At 51.2% G+C, this 23,715-nt stretch overlaps 1 protein-coding gene across 1 annotated transcript in view; it reads right to left on the reverse strand.

Annotated features, from left to right (window-relative positions):
• The window catches only part of LOC136639365 (protein unc-13 homolog B-like), a 210,172-nt gene that overhangs the window by 122,628 nt on the left and 63,829 nt on the right, over positions 1-23,715 (reverse strand). The window contains exons 9-10 of the mRNA XM_066613488.1: positions 7,692-7,994; positions 6,984-7,077 (exon numbers count right to left, since the gene is read on the reverse strand). Of these exons, the coding sequence (XP_066469585.1) occupies positions 6,984-7,077; positions 7,692-7,994 (397 nt within the window). The remainder of the gene's footprint in view (positions 1-6,983; positions 7,078-7,691; positions 7,995-23,715) is intronic.

Here is a 23,715-nt window from a genome sequence, read left to right on the forward strand (position 1 = left end):
CGCAAGCTCTGTAGACCTGGATCTTGGTATGTTCCGTCAGCTTCTTGTTGGACCAGACTCTCTTTGTGAGTCTGGAAAATGTGCTTCTAATGTATTTGAAGAAGCTTTAATTATTCCCCTGAATGTTGCTGGCCATGTGTTCCTCAAAGTTTTTCTTGGTCTCACGTATCATCTTCTTACATTTCTTTTGCCACAGTTTATGTTCCTTTTTATTCTCCTCATTAGGAAAAGACTTCCATTTATGGAAGGAAGCTTCCTTGCCCTTTACAGCTTCTCTAACTTGGCTCGTTAGCCATGACTTAGTCGAGCCCTTCTTCCTTTGTGATATAAGCTTCCACTGAGCCTCCATTACTGTTGTTTTAATCAGCCTCCATGCACTCTGAAGAGATTGGACTCTTTTTACCTTAGTAAAAAGAGTTAGCTGCATATTAAACTTTTCTTACATTCCCATTTGGTTCTTTTTACCTTCCCTTTCAACTTCCTTCTTACTAGTATCCTCATTTGAGAGAAATCCACCCTTCGGAAGTCAAGGGTTTTTGTTAGAGATTTGCCTGGTATTCTTCCCCCAACGTGCATGTCAAAACGGATCACAGCATGATCACTGTTCCCCAACGGCTCCGTAACATTGACATCTCTAACCAGGTCCTGTGTACAGCACAATATTAAATCCAGAGTCACCTGTTCTCTGGTGGGTTCACTGACTAGATGCTCTAAGGCACAGTCATTTAGCATGTCAAGGAAATCAGTCTCTCTCTCATGACCAGAGCGTGAATTGACAAAGTCAATATGAGGATAATTGAAGACCCCCATGATTACAACCCTACCTCTCCTCGACACTTCCCTGATATATTTCCTCATTTCAAGGTTCAAGGTCCCCTTCAGGTTTCTGGTCCGGAGGACAACAGCATGCCCCCAGTATTACATCGCTCCTCAAACCTGGTAATTTAACCCACAGAGATTCCGTGGTGGAGTCAGGCCCGCCTTCAATCTCTACTGGATTCTACCCCTTCTTTAATATAAATGGCTACCCCACCTTCAATATGCCCCTCTGTATCCCTCTTATAGACCTTATATCCTGGGATTGCGGTATCCCACAGATTCTTCACATTCCACCAGGTTTCCATTATGCCCACTCTATCTATGGGTCCCTTTAGGGAGAAGGGCGGGATATAAATAAAGTTTATTATCATCATCATCATCATCATCAAAGTTTTCTCTAGTCACCAAACATTCCAGTTCTCCCATCTTCACTTGGAGACTTTGGGCATTTGCATAAAAGCATTTGGACATGGAATCCCCCAGGATGGGCTGCTTATTAGCTCCTTTGCAACCTCTCATTGTGCCAAACCATCTATCACATCCCATTACGACTCCATTCCCAATTCCTTCTCCTATTCTGTCACTAGCATGTTGTTCTCTAACCTCCCCATCCTCATCCCACAGGGATGAGGAGTCCCAAACCAGATGCCCCTTGACTCCCGTCAGTTTTCCCCAGGGGTCAGGTGCCAACCTCATGACAGGAAATGCACTCCCAAAATGGTGCCACAGCAGCCCCTGAAATCTAGTAGTTGGCCAAACAATCTCATTTGTAGGATTTCTCTCTCTTGCTTCTAAAAAAGAGGCGACTTCTATTTCCACCATGTTGACACAATGTTCTTCAGAGACCATTGTTAAGACAAGACAAGAAGGCCTTGCAGCAGCTTGGAGGAAGGGAGAGGTGAGGAGGTGGCTCCATAGAGAGACTGAACTGTAAGAGACCCTGACAACTCCCAATGCAATCATGCACTGAGGCCCGAGACAGAGATCAGTAAATGCCTGGGAAGGAGGAGTTCAAGCTGCAACAGGCTCCGCCAGCAGCCTGCCTGGCTCAGGAAAGGGAAGCTGAGGAGAGGGACGAGGACACTCCACAGAGAGACAGCTGTGAGCATCAGCCCCAACCATCCTCGTTATTTCTCAGTTGTTCTTAAGGGGTTGACATGAAACACACACTCCCAGTGGATTGGGCCCTCCACTTCAGAACAAGGCTCCATAAATTTTAGTTTTCTCTCCCACGAGCCTTGCCCCACTGCTTCCATGCAACAGTATGGAGTCCATTTGCATAATTTATTCCAATAAATACCTTCTCCAGAATGCTGTTTTATGCACTTGCTTTGGCTTCAAATCTAGTCCCGTCTATTTGTGGAAATTTTCTGAGCTCTAACGGAGCTCATGTGTTCCTTAAACAGAAAAACACCAGCTGACGTTTACCCAGAAGTGCCCACAATCACACCTGCCGCCTTCCCTCCACTGCAGAACTTCCAAACAAGGCAGCCGGATGGAAAAGCTGACCACGAACACACAGCTGATTCTCCGCCACCAGGACAGGGCCTGCCTCCATCTCCCCCACTGACCTGGGTGCTCAGGGCAGCACATCTGTCCACGGTAAACGGGGGCTTTAAAAGAGCAGTTGACAGATTTCTTTTGAAACACAGTGCGTTGCTCCATTTTGACTTTTCGTGTGGCCTGAGCACATGAGCTGAAGCTGAGCTGCCTCAAAAAAGAGGCAAAGAAGGAAGGCCCACAGCCAGGGAGACAGACCAGGGACAGACTGCACTTGCTCCCGGTGTGGAAGGGATTGTCACTCCCGAATCAGCCTTTTCAGCCACACTAGACGCTGTGCCAGAACCACCTTTCAGAGCAGCGCGATAATAATAATAATAATAATAATAATAATAATAATAATAATAATAATAATAACAACAACTATTTCTACCCCGCCTTTCTCCCCGAAGGGACTCAAGGCAGCTTACAACATATTAAAAACAATTTAAAAAACAAATAAAAACATATTAACACATACTAAAAACAGCAGTCAGAGTAAAAAAAATAGGTAAAAAGAGCATAGAGCAGCAGCAAGTCATAAAAGAATCAGGCCTGTAAAAAAATATTAAAAGATGTTAAAAAGATGTTAAAAGGCCAAGAACTCAGAAGGCCTGTTTAAACAGAAGGGTCTTCAGGCCTTGCCGAAAGGTCTCAAGAGAGGGAGCCATTCTTAAGTCAAGGGGAAGGGAGTTCCATAGCGTTGGTGCCACTACTGAGAAGGCCCTATTTCTTGCAGCCGCCCCACGTACCTCCCTAGGCGGCGGCACTTGTAAAAAGGCCTTCTCTGATGACCTGAGAGGGCGAGCCGGATTGTACGGGAGCAGGCGATCTCTAAGATACCCTGGTCCAGAGCAGTATAGGGCTTTAAAGGTCAATACCAGCACCTTGAATTGGGCTCGGAAACGAATGGGCAGCCAGTGCAGCCGCTGGAGAAGCGGACTGACAGGGTCGAACCGCCTACCTCCAGTAACCACACGGGCCGCCGCATTCTGCACTAGTTGCAGTTTCCGAACCGTCTTCAAGGGCAGCCCCACATAGAGTGCGTTACAGTAATCTAATCTCGATGTCACTGAGGCATGGATCACCGTGGCCAGGTCTGCACGATCCAAGTACGGCCGCAGCTGGCGCACCAGCCGAAGCTGAGCGAAGGCCCCCCTTGCCACAGCCGCCACCTGGGAATCCAGGAGCAGCTGCGAGTCCAAGTGGACCCCCAGGCTGCGGACCTGCTCCTTCAGAGGGAGTGCAACCCCATTCAGCGCAAGCCGATAGTCCAGCACCTGCATCGAGGATTTCCTAACCAGGAGAGCCTCTGTCTTACCCGGATTTAATTTCAGCTTGTTAGCCCCCATCCAGATCCAGAGTCTTTCGAGACTGAAGGTGCAACATAACATATTGTGGCCTGAGCAGAGGTGTGATCTTTTAATGATAATGAAATAAAAACACACAACACCACTTACTTACTGCATTTCCCATTTTTTGTAAAAAAAATAAAAATAAAAAAAACAAAGGACACACACATAAAGACAAAAAAACCCAAAATCTGTGAAAAAATAAAACAATTTTCTAACATTTTCTAATTGACTGTGTCATGAGCAGGAGACTGGACTGGTGGTTTTGCTGAAGGCTGCCCAAGGAAAACTAAGCCGGAGTGGTTTTGGTTGAGTCTTGGGTGGTAGACTGAGGGCACAGACCTAATCAGCTCTACTCAGAAGTAAGTCCTATTTTGTTCAATGGGGCTTACTCTCAGGAAAGTGAGGTTAGGATTGCAGCCTGAAGCTGATAGCCTTTGTGAGAGCAGAGAGTCAGCAGGTGGTGAGAGCAGCTGTGAGAGGGTGATGGACTTGCAGGGAGAAGCTGCTGCAGGAATGCAGAGGTGTGCAGTGGAAAGACAGCTTCTCAGAAGAACAACCAACAGCCTGACCGAAGGGCTCCACCTGGAAATGGAGGGCTCTGCAAATTGCTCTTAGAACAACGATTGTGAAAACTCATTTGCCAAAACACGAGTTTCGTACAGGCTGCCTGTGAACCACCCAGCAAGACTCCCACACGCGGAGAGTTCATGAAAGGAGGGATAGAAATGCTGCAATTACAGTGACTGTGGCTGCATCTGCTGACACTGCACCACCCATATCACCTACCTAGTATGCTTTTAAAGCTATTATAATTAGGGACAGACTGCACTTGCTCCCAGTGTGGAAGGGATTGTCACTCCCGAATCGGCCTTTTCAGCCACACTAGACGCTGTTCCAGAACCACCATTCAGAGCGCGATACCAGAGTCTTTTGAGACTGAAGGTTGCCAACTATGTCTGAGGAGACAAAGTTCCAAACAACACAGTCCTGGAACGTGCTGGAATCCCTAGCATGTATTCACTGCTGAAACAGAGACGCCTGCGTTGGCTCGGTCATGTTGTGAGAATGGATGATGGTCGGATCCCAAAGGATCTCCTCTATGGAGAACTCGTGCAAGGAAAGCGCCCTACAGGTAGACCACAGCTGCGATACAAGGACATCTGCAAGAGGGATCTGAAGGCCTTAGGAGTGGACCTCAACAGGTGGGAAACCCTGGCCTCTGAGCGGCCCGCTTGGAGGCAGGCTGTGCAGCATGGCCTCTCCCAGTTTGAAGAGACACTTGGCCAACAGACAGAGGCAAAGAAGGAAGGCCCATAGCCAGGGAGACAGACCAGGGACAGACTGCACTTGCTCCTGGTGTGGAAGGGATTGTCACTCCCGAATCTGCCTTTTCAGCCACACTAGACGCTGTTCCAAAACCACCTTTCAGAGTGCAATGCCAGAGTCTTTCGAGACCGAAGGTTGCCAACAAGTAATTTATAATTCTAATTTATAAATGTGCACCCTTTGAACAGACATACAACGCAGCTTTCTGCACTTTTCCTGCTTGGGAAGAAACAAAATCTGTGAAAAACAAGCATGTTTAAGAACACCTCTGGGCAAGAGGGAAGTTCCCACATGGAGAGCCCCCCACTCAGGGACAAACCAGCAAGAGGCTTCAGGCTTGGCCACTGGCCTTCTGGCACTCACAGCCACCAGGTGATCCTCGTTCCACACCCAAAGCAAAGCCACACCAACACCCTGGTTTGTCTGCCTGGACTCCAAGGTCATCTGGTGCAAAAGGATGAGACACACTATGCACTGCCAGCAGCCCTTCCAAATCCTGACCGAATCCAAGCCCAGCCGTGGTCTTGCAGAGCAGAACGAGACAGAAGAGCACCAATGCTGAGCCCTGTCTGCTTTTGCATTCCAAGAGGCTTCTGTGATCCAAAGCGCAGACAAAGCACAAGAAGGCACTTGCAGCCATGCACACATGCACCAAATCTTTCATGCGCTTGGTGCCTCGTACCACTTGGGATGAACCCAGAGCAGCACCTCCCCCAGGGATTCCGTCCACCGCACAAGAACCCTCCGAGCCCAAGTTCTGAATCTCAGGAAGAGCTGACAACAGCTGCTCACTCGGGAATCTCTGAAATGGACTGGAGTGTGCTCTGCCTGCCTCTGCACATTCCCTTTATGTGCTTAGAGCCGCCCCCTGAATGACGGATGCTGACCAGCCGCACTCTCATTCACACACACACACACACCGGCCAGCCTCACACAGGTCTGGTCTCTTTCCCGAGATGGTCATCTTGCAGCTAAGTGGAGGTCACCAGCACAGGGATGCCAAGTGGAATGAACTTGAACCTCAACAGCATTTTCCTTGGGGCGACTCTGGAGAAAGGTTCTTTGCACGGCACAGTTCGCTTGTGGCATCAAAGCGCAAGTAGGTGCGAAGGAGAGCAGCTCAGAGGGGCCCAGGAACCCAGTTCTGGGAGGATCAGCTAAGAGTGTTTGGTACCTTTTCCCAGGGGAAGAGAAGACCGAGGGGAGAGGTGATGGCAAATGCAAAGGGCTGATCCAAAGGGCTGTCAGGCAGGAGGCAGTGCGGACTGCTCTCTGTGGCTCCTGAGGGCAGGGCTAGATCCAAGGGGTTGCAGTACAGGGCTGTCCGTTCAGGCAAGGCACAAGGAAGAGTGACCCAACAAGAGCAGTCCAGCACTAAAACAGCCTGCCCTGGACAGCTGTGGGCTCTTCCTCCTTGCAAGATTTTCAAGCCAAGGCTGGACGGCCATCTCTGCCTGCACTGAGCAGGGGGCTAGGGAAGATGACCGCCAAGGTGCCCTCCTAGAATTCTACAAATCCACAAGACAACACAGCCAAGAAGCGTGAGAGAGAAATCTGTGCTCCAGCCTGGGGAGCCCAAGGAGGCCTGCCTGCCTGCCTGCCTGCAGCAAAGAAAGTACGCACCCCGAGACCTAACACACAGAAGGACACGTGGAGGAAGGCAAAGGCAAGAGCAGCACCTCCTCTGAGCAGAAGAGGACCTGCCAAGAGCCAACAGGGCCCCACTTCAAAGCAACGCTCATTTCAAAATACTCCTCAATTGCTATGTGAAGGCAGCACCTCACAACCAAAGCTGTCCTGCTGCGCATCGGCCCACCCAGGCCGCCCTTCGCTCCAGCACATGGGGGGGGGGGCCTGGACAACCAATGCCGGCCTTCAAGCCAAGACACAGCTTGCAAGCAGAGGGAGAGCGGAACGGAAAGCAGCACTTGGCAGCAGCCCTACCTCCTGGAACTGAAGGCGCACTTTGTTGATGGCTCGGATCCAGCGGGCTCTCGCAAGGGAAAACGGCAGCAGCGACACATCTTCATCAAGGTGACTGGTAACAAAAAAATGAATGTTGGAAACATAAAAAGACAGAATGAGGCTTAGTGGATTCTTAAAAAATGGCTAGAGCCAACACACAACGAGGTTGGCCAGGAGAGGACAAAGCCACTCGCAGCAGCGTGCAAGGCAGTCAAAGAAAAAGGGGAAACCTCGCAAGGAGCACAAACTGCTCTGAGTCTCACAGCTTGGGTTTGGGGCACTGCAAGGCCTGCCTTCCTTTGGGAGTAGCACACAGAAGGGGGCAGAGTTCCCAGTCCTACCAGCTGCAAGCAGAATAATGGACACATTCATGAAGAACAGGCCTTGCTACCATTTCAGGCCCACATCTGAACACTTCCATGCTCCAGCTCCAGAGGTGGTGTGTGTGGCTGGAGTGCTCAGCAGAGGGAGAAGGCAGGCCTGTCAACTCCAAAGGGGCACTGGGGCTGCTATACAGCAGTCTGGGAGGAGTGTGACCCCCAGCACATCAGGAGACGTAGGCCAGGAGGAGAGTAGTCCCCTTCCTGTTCTAAGGTTACAGCACACCTACCAAGCAAAAGACCAAAGCCCTGTGGAGAAGGGACCTCGGCCTCATGGTCAACCCACGTGCCACACGGCACAACTTACCTGTCTGGCGGCCTGGTGGTCGCTTCTCTGGTCGTCTCCGTTTCTGCTTCAGGGAGGGGCTTCAGGGAGGGGGGCTCTTCCACTGCTTCCTCTCCCCCAAACGGTTTCTCCCTCTCCGGGGGGTCACTTCTCTCACCAAGCAATTCAAGGGCCTCCCAGGGATGAGCCGTCGGCAGCGCTTCCGGGAGCTCCTCCTCGTGCTCAGAATCAGGGACGCTCCCAGGGTAATGGTCCAGTTCGCTCGGGTGGGAGCTTCCCTGACTGATGTTGCAGGAGGACCCAAACCTACTACTGCCGGAAGGACTGTGAGAGAACAAGGAGAGAGTCAGCTCGGAGGCAGTGGCAGCCAGGAAGCAGCAGGTGGCCAGCCCAGGCCCTACCCACGCCTGCTCAGGGCCCCCGCAGCCAGAGGGGCCTCCCTCAACCTCAACCGCAAATTGGGCCTCAGCCTCTATCGGCACCAACTGCAGAAGCCGCTGAGCAGCCGGCAAATGCTCTATTTCACATGATCCAATCCAGAAAGGCAGCGCAGGTTTCGCACTGCCACAGAGAAGATGCAGAGTGCAAGTAACCCACACACTGCAGGCTTGCACACGTCCACTCAGGCCCACTGAGCTCCACTGTGCCAGCTGGCTTCGGACTTACTGGCTGACAGCAGGTGCCTGGAGGAGGCAGGTGGGGGCAGCACAGCTAGCACAAGTCACTACTGTTGGGGCAGGTCCACTGGTTGCCTTGGCGCTGCCATGCTGGGTGATTTGGCACCAGCACAACCAGCCAGGGCTCCTGCTGGTGCCATGCCTTGACTGCCGGGGGGGGGGATGACACACCTAAAGGGGAAGGGGTGAAGGGGGCCAGTGGTGGGGGGCTCTTTCGGTGGGCAAGGCTCCAGGCAGGATGAGGGCAGGACAGGGAGGTGGGTGGGGCAAGGAGGTGAGCTGCATAACCCACAGGGCGGCCAGTGGTGGGAGCGATTGGGAGCCGAGTGGAGGCAGAGGGCCAGGCAGGCCTGAGGAGGTGGATAAGGGTGTTTGGAACCCTCTCTCCAGGAACATTCTGAGGCCTCTCTGTGGCAGGCAGCGCGGTAGTCCAGAGCGGGTGACAACAATGGGGGCTTGCCACAGGTTTAAAGATTTTTGTGCTATATTTTACATACCCAAACAAAAAGTGTTGATTAAAAAACCAAAAATTTCTTTCTAGCATCTGGCGCCTGAAACATGGAGGTTCTCATCTTTGCTGCTAAGGCGTATTTCTAAAAACCTGTGGGCTTGCTGGGAATGAACTTTGTTGCAGCTGCTGCTAACCAAAAAAGCATCTCTGGCCGTCAACAAGACGTGGGCCTTTCCCTTTGGAACTGTCTGGTTATTATGAGGGCACCCTGGAATTATTGCTCCAGGAATTATTCATACAGCAAGATGCCCACATGCACTCTGTGCTGTTGAATCCCAGCAGGAGAGGGGACAGATGGCAGCCTTCATGCATACAAGTGCTCTCCGGCTGACACCAACCAAACATCTACAGGGGAACACCAAAGCTTCTGCTCCCAAACTGGGTAACTTCCATCTATACATGCTGGCAAAACATCCTGGAGGGGGGACCAGACCACAGCCAGATTAAATCTCTGGTGTTGTGTGCTTTGCTGGATGAAATGTGCAGAGCTCTCCACTGTCGCTGCAACCTGTTGCAGCTGGAAAAGCAGGGCCACCATGCAGCTCTGGGCTGGGACGACTGGGTGATGACATCACCACTGTGCATGCATGTGACTTTAGTCAGACTCCCTCTTCATGCCCTCAGGAGTCTATCTTGTGCAAGAGCCAAGTTGCTTCTCTGTGGGCCATGAGGCTACCTGGAGGGTTCTTATAGAGAGTCCTGTGCTGGCACCACTGCAAACCCCCAGCCAGGCCACCATTTGCAAGCTGGCCACAGCTGTGTGCTTGGGGGGGGGGAATTGCTCATCGACTGGCCTGAAGTCATCCTCCCAGACACTCTGATTGGCCGAGCCATCTCGGCTGCTACTTGGGATAATACTCCGGGCAGGTTGCATTTCCCTCCTAACATTTTCATGAGGGTCTGGAAGCTCCTGAGTAGCTGGAAGGCCGCCTCTTGGGTGGAAAAGAACCTCCCCAGTTAGCTGCCTCCCACTGCCAGGGCAGCCAGCTCTGCTGCTGGATGGGGGTGTCAGCTTTCTGCACATGCTCTGAAGCTATGCTTCCTAACCAGGAAGGGGTTAGGAGCTTAGCTTGATTGTTTTCTGACCTGCTTATGTACAAATCCCATTTCCGAAGTGCGAGAGTCTTCATGTTGTAATTTGTAAAGGAGCTGGCTGGAGAGGGAGAAGCCAAGAGGAGAAGGGTCAGGAGGCAGGAGATGGCAAGAAGGGGAAGGGAGGAGGTGAGAAGGAGCAAGAGCAACAGGAATGGAAAGGAAGAACTCAAGAGGCGGAGAGTGAGCCTATCGACGTGTCATTACGGTTCTCTTTTTCAGGGTGGAATCACTGAGCATCCCTTCAAGACACGAGAGATAAAAAGCCAGCTTGACTGCAGGCCTGAGGCACACAGTGGGCCTGACTACCTCTCACTGGCTCTGCACTCAGAGCCTTCCAACACATTCGTCTATTCAACCGGGACCTGAACCTGAAGTCTCTGGACACCTGCAGCATCAGAACAGTGAGAACTTGACATTTCACTCAGATTCCACAGCCAGGGGGAAGTCCTCTTAGGGCCAAATGGGGGCAAAGGGCCAGAGATGCTTGTAGCAGCCTGCCCTAGGAACATGCTGGGCGACTGGAGACTGAGCTGCTTCAGCCCTCGCACTACGGACTACTCCTCCCACCTTCAGTGCACTGTTGAGGGCCGGGCCAAGCTTTCCTGACAATTCCAAAAGCCTCCCGCCCAAAAGAATCCCCACCTCTTCTCACATCTTGCATCCCCCGCCTTTCCAGCTGTCACAAAATTGCAGATTGTTCCAGAAGCGCCAGCTGTTCACACACAAAGAACTAGACTACAAAAGGCTGAACGACAATGACATTCAAAGCAGCACAGACAGAGGGCCCAAGAGAGTCTCGCCACAGCCTTACAACACAGAGCAAGCCAGACGCTGGGAAGAGCCACGGGAAAGGGCTTTGGGGACAGATGCTGCGCAGCCGGAGCCACAGCTGCACCTACCACCAGGGGCCACAGGCGTCACACACACAGTCCAGAGGGGCGGGAACGGCCTGCTCAGACATCTACTGCTATAGCACGAGCATGATAAGCAGCCGGAGAGGGAGGGCCGTTTATCATGCTGCTGGTACTACTGGCCTTCTCTTCGCAGGGGGCTCCTCGCGACTAGGCTCCACTGGCTGCGATTCGGGAACTGGAGTTTCTGCAGCAGCGCAAGAAGTGCCTCCCTCTTGTTCCACTTGGCCCTGGACACGCACATGCCCTTCTGTCTGCACATCCAAAGAGAAGCCCAGAGATTCACTTCGCTCTTTCTCAGAGTCTTGGAGGATGTCGGCCTCTGGCTCTTGGCTGGCTTTCACAGAAGTTGTGCCGTCCCAGCAGTCCTGGCGCACGTTGTCTGGCTGCTTAGACGCCAACTCTGACTCAGTAGTTGGAAAGGAGGCAGCAGGGGTGGGACTCCCATCAGCGAGCATCATGCCTGACCCTTGAGCCTCCAGTGTGGACAGAGGCGGTGGGGCCTCCGACTCTTGTCTGGCTGAAGCAGTGGGTGCCGCATCCGGTGCAGGCGAGTCCTTTGATGGTGCAGCTGGCTGGAGAGGAGTCTCCCGAGTCTCTTTTTGCCATGGAAATGAGAAGTCGAGCTTCCTCCCAAACACCGCCCCTTGAGCACTCTCCGCTTTGCCAGTCTTTTCATCACTTCCTCCACCAAACAGAGCTGAGGAAAACCGGTTGAAACTGGACACCAGGCCTGGCTCAGTGGCAGTCTTGCCCACAGGAGGGGGCGGAGGTGAGAAGAAGGACCCAAAGGGCCTGCTGCTCTCGGTCGAAGGCATGAAGCTGAACTTGGGCAATGTGGGCATGCTTGGAATTTCAAAAACGGGCTTGGCATGGCTGGCATCTGAAGAAATACTGGCAGGCTCTGCCTTCTGAGCCACACTGCTGTTGAAGGCAGCCCTTTCCGGGGACACTTCAGTGACTCTCAGGGGCTCTTTCTGTTCAGTCAAAACATCCAATTTCGTTTCTTTTTCTTGCTGGTGCAAATCGCAGGCCTCTTTCACAGCAGCCTTTGGCTCCAAGTCCACTGCCCCCAACGTGCTATCAGTAGCTGCCTCATTCTCCATGGCAATTTCTTCGGTCTTCAGTACAGTAGTCAAGTCTGCTTGGCCTAGATTTTCTTCGGCCTCACCCACACCGGGCTCCCACTCCTGGGTACAACCTGGATCCGTTTGGCCAATGCCGCCTTCAGAGTCCTGCGCCAGAACTGACTGTTCTCCTGCAGCAGAGGAGAAGCCTTCCCCCAGCGACTCCATGCCGGCTCCAGGCTTTTCCAGCAGCTCCTCCACTTCTGCATCCAGGGCACTGCCCACATCTTGCCCACCCAAGTCCACACTGCCCATTTCCTCAGAAGTCACCAAATGAGTGTCCAGCTGTGTCATGTCAAGACCCTGCAGGGCTTCTGACGCATTCTGCCGAGGCTCCTCCTGGCCACTTCCAGATCTTTCAGCAGCTTCAGAGTCCATTTTTGCAGGACATTCTTTTGTTAGGTTCTCCTCTGCCATAACCAAGGTGCCTCCTTGCTTCAAGGCGTTAGGAGCACTCGTCTCCAAGGCTTCAGCACCAGGTTTTTGGTCTTGTTTGGCACCAAGAACTGAGCCTGCCTCCCCTTTGTCCCCACCACTTTGAGCATCCCGAGGCTTTGAAAGAGGCTCAGCAGCTTTTGAAGGGGTCTCCTCTGTCATTCCTTTAAAAATGCCAAAGAGGTCACTGGGAAGGGTTGGAGACGGCCCACGCGGCAGAGACGAAAGGCCAAAAAATGACGTGCTCTTCTGCGGCGCACTCGGAGTTGGTGACTGCGAAAATAAGCCGGAGAAGGCCCTGGTGGGTTTCATTTTCGTCACAAAACTGGAAAACATCTCCACGGAGTTATCCAGCACCGACTTCTCACTCTCAGGCTCTCTGGGCTTCTCCTGCAAGTTTGGCACAGCTGGCCTTTGGGGGAGAGGCGCCTGACCCTGAGCTTGCTGGGTGCCAGTTCTCTGGGAAGCGCCACGGGCCACCTCAGTCTCTGGCAGTGTGGGTGGTTCTGGTGCAACTGGCTTTCCTTGAGAAACGTCTCCAGCGGCACCCAGGTCTGTAGGCGTCTTGTCCAGACCTGAAGTGCTCCCTGATGCACTGCCAGGAGCCTCGTTCCCAGGCAAAAGAGCCGTGTCCTCCTCAGAAGAGAGCAGCACCTCACTGCAACTCCCTGGGATGCTCTTTCCGAGCTGCTCCACAGGCTCTGGACGCTCCAAAGGAAAGGGCACTCCGTCCTCCTTCGGTTTAGGAACTGCAGGGCCACTCTTGGAGAAAACTGGCTTATCTTCCCTGTTAGTATCACTGTGGAGAGCTTCACTGGCCACCACAGGCACACCTGCATCACTTCCTGCTTCTGAAGCACCTGCCACAATACTTTGGGCCACAGGGGCACTGACCGCACTTGCCTGGTCATGCTGGCCAGCAGCCTCTTGCTTCCCAAGCGCAGCTGCAACGACCTCAGCAGCTCCCTCCTGACCCCGACTGTCCAGGTCCTGCTGCCTCCAGGAAGCTGCAGCTGCAGCTGGGCCCGCGGTGACACCTGGTTTCGGGGAGAGCTCCACACTGGGCTGCTGCAGAGGTTTGGGCTGCTGCTTGGGCAGGGTTTCCTTCTCTGGAGCAGCTGGTGGCTTCTCCTCCAGGAAGGTGCTCAGGTTGAAAAAGCTGAAGCTGGAGCTGCTGTGAGGCACATTTTTCTTGGCAGTGGGTCCTCCCGACAGGAAGGCAGGAACTCTGAAGAGGCTGTCGGCTTCTGGGGGCCTGGCATGGGGAGCTGCTGCAGCAGCAGCTGGGGGTTTCTCTGCTGCAGTGAAAAAGGAGAAGAAGCTCCTGCTGGCTGGTGGCGGCTGCTGCTGCTGCTGCTGCTGCTGCGGTTGGGAAGGAGCCGCCTGCGTCAAGCCGAATGGCAGGCTGAAGCCAGCCTGTCTTGGGGGCTGGCTGGTCTTGCGTGGCGGTGCCTTTTCAGACTTGGCTCCTGCACGGCTGACTCTGCGCTCCCCGGACGAAGCAGCCGATTCACCAGCAAGCTGCTGCGGCTGACCCATTCCAGGGCCCGAGTGAGTGGAGGGTTTGTGCGCTGCACTGCCAGGAGGCATCTCCCTCCCTGCAGCAGTTTCCTTTCTGGTCTTCTGGTGGGGCTCGTCATGGGGGGTCACAGATTTCCTGGAGGCTTCCAACCCAGCCTGCTCTTTGGGGGCACCGAAGACAGAAGTGAGGCTTTTGTTTTGCTGCTGCCTGCCACATTCACCCGTCTCCTTCTTCATTTCCACCGCTGTTTGGCTTTGTCCCTGTGCTGGGACAGTCCCACTTTGTGGGGAAGAGGTCTTGTCCACTTTGAAAAAGTCTCCTATGGAACCAAACAGCGATGACATGCCTGTGGGTTCTCTCTTCTCCTGGGGCACAGTCTTCCCAGTTTCACTGCTTGCCACGTTTGAATGCTGGGCTGGTGATGGTTCTGGTGCTTTGTTTACCTGGGTTTTAAAGAAATCCAAAAATCCAGGAGCTGGGCTCTTATCTGCTGCTGCAGCCACTGAGGAGTCCTCTCCCAGACTGAAGATCTTCAGAGCACTTTTGAACAGTGTGCCCTCAGCCATGGTGGGTGTTGGGCCGGGGACTGCCTGAGTTCTCCTGGGCTCCTCTCCACTCACTTGGAGTTCACGCTGACTTGGGACGGGAGCCTGATCCAACTGACAGGGCTCGGTATCGACAGGTCTCTGGCTTAGCTGAGAGGGAGATCTGACCAAACGAGCCTTCTTCTGCTGAGCAGTCTGAGAACCGGCTGGCTTTTCATTCCTAACGGCCTCGGGTGTCTGCGATCTGGACACCTCTTTTCTCTCTGGCTCACGCTTGGCAGAAATCTGGGGATCGCTCTGTGTCTCCTCTTCCATCCTCCCAAACAATGCTGATGAAAGGGCAGAACTTTTGGCCCCCAGCAATTCTGATGGAGCCGTTTTCTCTGCAGCTGCATCTTCAAGGGATTCATGTCCATCCGAGCTTGAGGTCTTAGCAATCAGGCCACCCAATGCAGAAAATAAAGTTGAGACTTTGCTCATAGGGGACGACTTCTCTTCTTCAGTCACTTTTACTTCCACTGTCCTCCGAGACACCAGTGGAGGCTCAGACACGGCAGAAGACTGAAAGATGTGGAAGGCAAACCGACTCGATTGCATGTTCTCTGAAGCGGTTGTAGAAGGGGTTCTGTCCGGCTGCTCAGGGTGAACAATCTCTTTTAATCTCCCATTAGAAGCCATTCTGGGGTGCACTCGAAGGTCCAGAGTTAGAGGAGGCTCTTCTGAGCCCCCCTCTGTGGCTCTCTCAGGCCTAAAGTCTACCTTGAGTTTCTGAAGTTTGTATCCAGAAAAATCTAAAGGTTGGTCTCTCTGGTAATGAATTGACTCCTCAAACATTTGCGAAAAGGTCTCCAAATTCATGTTCATCAGCTGATCACTTCTTTGCAGAGCAACAGACAAATCCAGAGGCTTATTTACAAAGTAACTGTCCAGTTGTTTCTCTTCAGCAAACCAGTACAACTCATCTTCATTACTTATAGACACTTTGAAACCACAAACGGCAATTGTGTTATCGTTCAGCACAGTGCTCTGCAAGGTGTCGCTTGGATAATGACAATCCCAATAGTCTGGATAGGTGTACGTGTCAGGAGTGCATATATAGACATACTGCCCAGTAGGGTCTGTGAGCAGAGAATAGACATACTGACCATCACTGTACATGTAATACCCACAGTCACCATCTTCCGACGGCCACCACACTCCGTGCTCAAGCAGCGTGAGCCAGTCCTGGTACTCCTGACTATATGAGGAATACCCCAAACTCCCATCCATACTTAAGGAGTCCTGATCAATTAAGGCCCACAGATTTTCATCACAAGCAGATGAATAGCTTAAGTCCATGGGCATCTCTTCCAGAACAGAGCTGTAGTCTTCAAACGCAGTGAGGCTTCCATCTAAGGAACCAGTTGCCCACATCTCATTTTCTACGAAATCTTGAAAGAATAACTGATCAAAAGAGTCATGCGACACGACGCTTCTATCCATGCTCCGTGCATCAAAACTTGAATCTGGCCTCCAATCCACCATGTTTGCATTTCCATCTTTTTTACACAGATTCATGACTGTGTCGTTACATTCTGACCAGCCCAAAAACTCAGCCAGTGGGATGGAGCTCTGGTTTAAGACATAGTAAACGGGCAAGGAGACCTGATGAGTGTGTGCAGAAAATTCTCCTGCATCATACTTCCAGTCAACGCTAGAATGACTTCTCATTCCGTCAAAAGCACGGAACTGCTCTGACTGGTCACACAATTTAGTGTTCAATAGGGAGGAACTGCAAAACTGGTTCAATCTTTCAGCTTTCTGATAAATACTGGGATCCACATCCTGTCCATAACAGGGAGGCGAGTCTCTCTTCTGCAGAGAACTTAGAAAGTTCTGTGACAAGGAACGCGGAGGTAAGCGAGTGTGTTTCTGGTCTGCTTCGTTTAACCCCTTGCCGGGCAAATGGCCATTGGTCTTCAGAGTCTCCACTCTTCCGTCTTCTACCTGTTGTTTTGGTTTATGCATGAAGTTTCTTAAGACACTTGTCACCTCCTGTCTCTTGCCATCTTGGGTCCTGGGAGCCACATGCGAGTCAGTGGCTGCATCTCCAGAACCCGATTCCTCACTCCTTTCAAAGAACTTCATTATGCCCAGAGAGCCACTTTTTGTCTTATCTGGCTGGGAATCAGACAGATTTTCACTTGAAGCAAACTTAAGCAGTCCAGAGAGGAAGCTGGGCTTTTCTGGCCTGCAACTTTTCTGGCTGCCAGTTTCGTTTTGGACACTTGGTTCTTCTTTGCTGGCTGTTGGAAGGTCAGACAGAGAATGCCGGAAGAGGCCTGAAAACAAACCCTGCTGTGGGGCCGCCTTCTGAGCATCGCCCATTTTCCTGCCTTTTCCAGCTTCACTTGCGGGCCCAGATTTGCCTGTTGCCACATTTAGGCCTGCTTCTTCCTGCATGGCGCATGCTGCTCTTTCGCATTCGGGATTGCTGTGGTTTGGAGCACTCATAAAATTATCATCTCGCTTTGAGTGTGCAGTTGGCAAAGGGCTTGAAGCCACTGGATTTCTGCCTCCACTCTCTGGTGCCTGCGAACCAGCAACTCGCCCAGCTTCTTTTGTCTGCATCGGCTCCTCTTTCTTCGCCTGCACTGCTGGAGTTGAAGCAGACCTTGATGGGCTGGTTTTGGCAGCTTCTGGACCACTGCTTTGGGGGTGGTCCTGGAAGTTCAGTGACTTGTCACCAGTGTTCTGCTGGCCGGATGGATCTTTTGAACTCGTCAGGTTTTCAGAAGAAGCAGCTTTCAAGAAGGAAGAGAAAATACCAGGCTTTTCTTTACTATCCGGCTGTTTTTCTGAAAAGTTCAAGCCGCTCCAAAAGGGAAGCTGCAATTTACCAGTGAAAGAAAAACTCGGCTCGCTGTTGGGAGAGCTCGTTTTCCTGGCATCTTCAGGCTGGCGATTTTTTCCCACACCCAAAGAGGGTTCCTTTGGCACAGACTCGGTAGAAGGAGGAAGGAGCAACTGACTGATTGATTTCTTCAGAGGGCTAAAGAAGTTCTCCGATGACTCCTCCTGCGCCAACGGTTGAGCCTTCGCCTCCACTTGAGTTTCACGTTGCCTGCTTTCCAATAGTCGCCTTGCAGGGGACCGATTCTCTGGAGACTCGCCAATCGTTTTATCTGGCTCACCTGAGGGGGGAGCCCCCTCGCCAGGCTTCTGTAGTCCAGCAAACTGCTTGGGAACAGTCAGGCTCTCAAAACTCGCTTTCAGGCTAAAAGAACTCACAGAACCTGACAGTTTTCCAAAGATGGAGGCCACAGGGCCAGTGCCTGCACTCGCTGCGTCTTCACTCCTGCTCCCCTCAGGAGGTGTGTGTGTGTGTTTTGTCTCCTCTTCAGGGAGCTCCTCCTTTGCTTTGACTTTGCAAGCACCTGGGTTGGGTGGCTCCACCTTCGGGGGCACCTCTTGTTTCACAGCCTCTTCCCTCAGCACTTCTTTGTCAGAGAAGAGTTTTAAAGGGTTGAACGCACCCAAGACTGAATTGACGAGCGAACTGGGATTCTGAGACGAGGGCTGACTCTGGGGATTGGAGGCTGAAGGGCCCGAAACACTCTGGGCTGGAGACGGCTTGCCACCCTCCTCGCCGACACCGGCCTTCTCTGCTTGTTTCTCAAGGCTGTTCTGGTTCAGGGAAGCGGAGCTGGGCAGCTTCCCCTCAGCTTCACTTTCTGCTGGCACTTCTGGAGGCGCACCGTCAGATTTGGGCTTACCTGCAAACACGGCTGCAGTGCCTGCCCCAGACTGACCAAGGCCTACTGCTTTCTCAGGGGCTGAAGATACCAGCTTTTCCACAGAGGTGGCCAGGTGCTTTCTTCCTGAGCCCACTTTCTCCGTGAAGGAACTGAAGAAGGAGTTGACTGTGCTCTTCACGCCGGACAAGTCAGGCAGTGCATCTGAGAGCCCTTTGACACTCTCCTCGCCCTCCACAGCAGGTGCTGGCTTCCCCTGCTCTGAACACGTACTCTCTTCTGCCAACTTATCAGTACCAGCCTGTTGGACAGATGCACTTTCGCTTGCGGCTCTGCTTTGAGGAAGGCTTCCAAATCGACTGATCTCTTCCTCCTTTTCGGCCAAGTATTCTGACACAGTTTCAACTAAGCACTGGAGCTCATCCATGGCATCAACATACTCCTCAGTCGGCTCTTCAACGGGAGAGAGGGTCAGATCCTGCTTCAGAGAGTTGTGTTTTCCTCCCCTCACACGATGCTGTTTCTTGTCTCTTTGAAACAAAGTCATGGCACTCCCAACACGGTTGTCAGCAAAGTCTCCAATGTGGAGATTTTGTGATTCACACAAGGCTTGTGAAAGTATAGCCAGTTCTTCAATTTCATCATCATCATCATCATCAGAAATGGGAGAGTCCTGGAGTTCGTCAGATTCCTCAAGGTCACCCAAAGGCACAAAACCACCAGCTGGCTCTTCTGGGCACGGCACACTTTTGCCTCCAAAGTGGATTGATCCAGAGTCCTTGCCTGTCTGTCTGCCCTTCGGCACCCTGCCACTCTTGACTAGAAGGCCATTTTTGTATGGGCGCAAAACAGGATAAACAGGCAACTGCTCTTCTGTTTCAATGGAACTACTGTTGTATTTCTCTGTCTCATCATAATCTGGACAAAGATTAGGTTCCGGTCTTATGTTGACAATGTTTGTAGACACCATCGTCTCGCAAGGAAGGCCTAGGCGACTGTTGTGCAGCACTCTCCCTCGCCTGCATTCTTCAAAGTGACTGTGTCTTAGCTTCTTTTTTCTTCTCCTATCTATGGTGTCGTACTCCTCTGGATAGGAAGGAACGTCAGCATTTCCCAAGTCCAGGCAAACCTTCCATGGACACCTTGGTCTTTCATAGAGACCAAAGTCCTCTTTCTTGGAGCGTGTGGGACTTTTCTTGGCAGTGGCGTCCTGCCAACTTCTAGTCCTGTGGCTCTTCTCTAGAAAGTCTTCTATCAGCTGCTTGCCTAACTCTTCATAGTTGTCATTACACCCTTTGCCAACTTCAGCATCGAATGGAATGATCCTGACCTTTTGGTTGTTAACTAAAGATTGTGGTCTGAAGCACATGGAGAAAAAAATGCATAAAAAGGACAGAAGGGCAAAGAAAACAAAGAGCAGGATGAGGCAGAGCTTTAACGCAAGAGACAGTGTCAGCAAGACTTCAGAGCTATGCGAGTGTCCCAACACCTGCGAAACTCTACAGCACCACTTCCAAACACAAAAAGTGCTCCAGCTTTGCTATCATCTCAGCCTAATTTTGTATTAAAGCTTTCTTTAAGATTCTCTTGGAGGGTCAATACTAAGTTATTTCTACTCTGAGGAAAAGCACAGGAACAGCTTGAAATTTTCCAGCAGAAGGAGAACCTTCCCCATCCCCCACCCACCCCCATTTTCCAGTTTACAGGACAGCTTCCTTTTTTCTGGCCTCATGACATACTTGCCACACCATAAAGCTATTTCATAACACAAAATGTCACCCAGTACTCCAGCTTTACTATTATTGTGGCCTAATATTACACTGTGGGGTTTCAGTTATGAAAAGGCTGAGTGAGGAGCGTTTCAGAGGCGCACCCAGCAGCTGGACCCCTTTAGCTGCGTCACCATCCGGCACACTACCTGAACCAGAGTTTCATCAACAGACATTTTATGAGGGAGCATCTCGCAACATATAATGATTGTTTTAAACTCATGAAGCACAAGCTAAGAGCACTATCTTGCTATTCCAAGACTGCAGAAGTGACATGACACAAATTAAGGCTGTCTGGGCAGTATCCTGCTAGAGGCCCATCATCAAGGTAAAAAAGAAACATGAGCCTGAACTCAGAAATCAGGATTGTTATTCGAGGGTCCCGCCATTAACCGTTTGGCTGCCAGTGATGCATCAAACCAAATAGTTATGGCCAACTCGGAATTCTAAACATGAAGGTTCCACCTCTGCTCACTGCAGGACCAGAAGGGAACTTCCCACAAGTGACAGGGTGGATCAATAACTCTCCTCCAGACTGGGTCTGAGATTCTTCATCTCTTCCTTTTTCAGAGACAAAAATTTTACATACTTCTCTGCATGGAAGCCAGCACTGACAAGTGCCACATGAAACAGGAACAGCAATATCAGCCAGGCAGAACATAGGCAGACAGGCACTCAGAAGGCCCCTCAGGGAGCCCAGTAGACCATAACTAGAGCACACAGACGTATAGGCTTCGCAGAGCACCATCCACCTATCCAACAACTCAAGCGAGTGCTGGCTTTCTAGAGACAACTGGTGGCTTGTCTGACTAGACTGGGATGCAGATTCCAGGACGATCCAGTCACTCACAGTGGAGTCTAAGCTACTGTATCTTCTCCAGAAGGAAAGAAAAAGATGGAAGATGTGAAAGAAAGATGGTGACACAGAACAACCACGCAGCTGAGGCTTTGAAACAAGGAAGTGAGAAAGAGAAGCAGGCAGCTGGGCAGTGGAGGAAAGCCAGCAGAAGCCAAAACTTGACGAGACCCAGTCATGATGTTCTGCATGTGTCGTGGCCTAAAGCAAGAGGCTCTTGCGACCCCCTTGGGTCATGCAAAAGGCAGGATACACAAACACACACAAAAAAAGAAGACGACACTCTCTGTGGTTCCACAGATTGTTTCTCTTTCCACATCGGGATTCCCAGTTGTCAGGTGCACCTGCTCCCTCAGGGTTTCAGGGTATTTATTTTATTTAAGAGATTTATATCCCACCTTTCCTCCTAAAATAGAGGGTACTCAAAGCAGTGGAGCACTCTTTATCCTGGCATCATGATTGACAGCTGTCATAGCAAGGGGGCAGTGCTTTCTCAGAGATGTGGAGCCAATCAGGGGTAGGGCCCTGCTTTATCTTTAACTATCAGCCCAATCCTATCTAAATCCCAGTGTGGCAACATCAGGGATTTCAGGCTGCTGGAAGTCTCCTTGGGATGGGGGATATTTGTCCCCTTGACCAAAGTAAGCTCCAGCAGCTGCAATGGGTCAACGTGAACCTGCACCAGCAATATTGCTGGCACAAGTCCAAGTTAATCCATGCAGGTGAACCCATCCCAGGAAAGGGGATAGGATATTGCATGTGCTGGTGGCACCGATCCTGTCCCCTTCCTGAGCCCAATCTACCCACCCTACCCCACCCCCTTCTACCCTTCCCTGCCCTCCCCCCACCCTGCATAGGATTGGGCTATATATCTCCTATAGCATCTGCTTCAAACAGTGCTCGGCTTTCTGGTAATGAGTTCCTCACTTTATGGACGATGGTCATGTACATGGAACCACTTTTTACCAGCTCTGCCTTTTCAGTCCTTTTCTTTAGATCCATCCCATTTAGCCAGCGTCTGTGCTTTTGTGACCTGAAAGCCAATCTCCATTTCAACTTGGCATTATCCTTCAAGAATGCTCAAAAGTTGCAAGTGGGTCAAAAGAAATCACCCAAGCTCCTGATGAGTGTGGGTTCCAAAAAGTATATTATGCTGCTGCTACTGGGCTACTGCTTTCCAAACCCAACCAAGAACCAAGGTTGGCCAAACCCAACCTCCTGACAAAGGAAATAAGTCAGATACAAGTTAGAAGAGACAATGTTTCAAACTTAATTGATAAATTAAAGATCAATAAGTCACCGGGCCCTGATGGCATCCACCCAAGAGTTATGAAGGAATTGAAGAATGCTGATCTCTTGACTAAAATATGCAACTTGTCCCTCAAAACGGCCACGGTGCCAGAAGACTGGAGGATAGCAAATGTCACACCGATTCTTAAAAAGGGAAGGAGGCGGGACCCGGGAAACTATAGGCTGGTCAGCCTAACATCTATACCGGGTAAGATGGTGGAATGCCTCATCAGATAGGATCTCAAAACACATAGACGAACAGGCCTTGCTGAGGGAGAACCAGTATGGCTTCTGTAAGGGTAAGTCTTGACTCACAAACCTTATAGAATTCTTTGAAAAAGTTGACAGGCATGTGGATGCGGGAGAACCCCTGGACATTATATATCTGGACTTTCAGAAGGCGTCTGACACAGTCCCTCACCAAAGGCTGCTGAGAAAGCTCAATTAGGGAATTAGAAGGCAGGTCCTCTCCTGGATTAGGAACTGGTTGAGGTCGAGGAAGCAGAGAGTGGGTGTCAATGGGCAATTTTCACAATGGAGAGAGGTGAAAAGCGGTGTGCCCCAAGGATCTGTCCTGGGACTGGTGCTTTACAACCTCTTCATAAATGACCTGGAGACAGGGTTGAGCAGTGAGGTGGCTAAGGTTTGCAGACGACACCAAACTTTTCCGAGTGGTGAAGACCAGAAGTGATTGTGAGAAGCTCCAGAAGGATCTCTCCAGACTGGCAGAATGGGCAGCAAAATGGCAGATGCGCTTCAATGTCAGTAATTGTAAAGTAATGAACATTGGGGCAAAAAACCAAAACTTCACATAAAGGCTAACGGGTTCTGAGCTGTCTGTGACAGATCAGGAGAGAGATCTTGGGGTGGTGGTGGACAGGTCAATGAAAGTGTCGACCCAATGTACGGCGGCAGTGAAGAAGGCCAATTCTATGCTTGGGATCATTAGAAAAGGTATTGAGAACAAAACGGCTAATATTATAATGCCGTTGTACAAATCTATGGTAAGGCCACATCTGGAGTACTGTGTCCAGTTCTGGTCGCCGCATCTCAAAAAAAAAAGACATAGTGGAAATGGAAAAGGTACAAAAGAGAGCGACTAAGATGATTACGGGGCTGGGGCACCTTCCTTATGAGGAAAAGCTACAGCGTTTGGTCCTCTTCAGCCTAGAAAAGAGGCGCCTGAGGGGGGACATGATTGAGACACACAAAATTATGCAGGGGATAGACAGAGTGGACAGGGAGACGCTCTTTACATTCTCACATAACACCAGAACCAGAGGACATCCGCTTAAATTGAGTGTTGGGAAAGTTAGGACAGACAAAAGAAAATATTTCTTTACTCAGTGTGTGGTTGGTCTGTGGAACTCCTTGCCACAGGATGTGGTGATGGCGTCTGGCCTGGGTGCCTTTAAAAAGGGATTGGACAAGTTTCTGGAGGAAAAATCCATTACGGGTTACAAGCCATGATGTGCATGCGCAACCTCCTGATTTTAGAAATGGGCTATGTCAGAATTTAAGAACATAAGAACAGCCCCACTAGATCAGGCCATAGGCCCATCTAGTCCAGCTT

Source organism: Tiliqua scincoides, chromosome 2 (assembly GCF_035046505.1).
Source record: "Tiliqua scincoides isolate rTilSci1 chromosome 2, rTilSci1.hap2, whole genome shotgun sequence".
NCBI lineage: Eukaryota > Metazoa > Chordata > Lepidosauria > Squamata > Scincidae > Tiliqua > Tiliqua scincoides.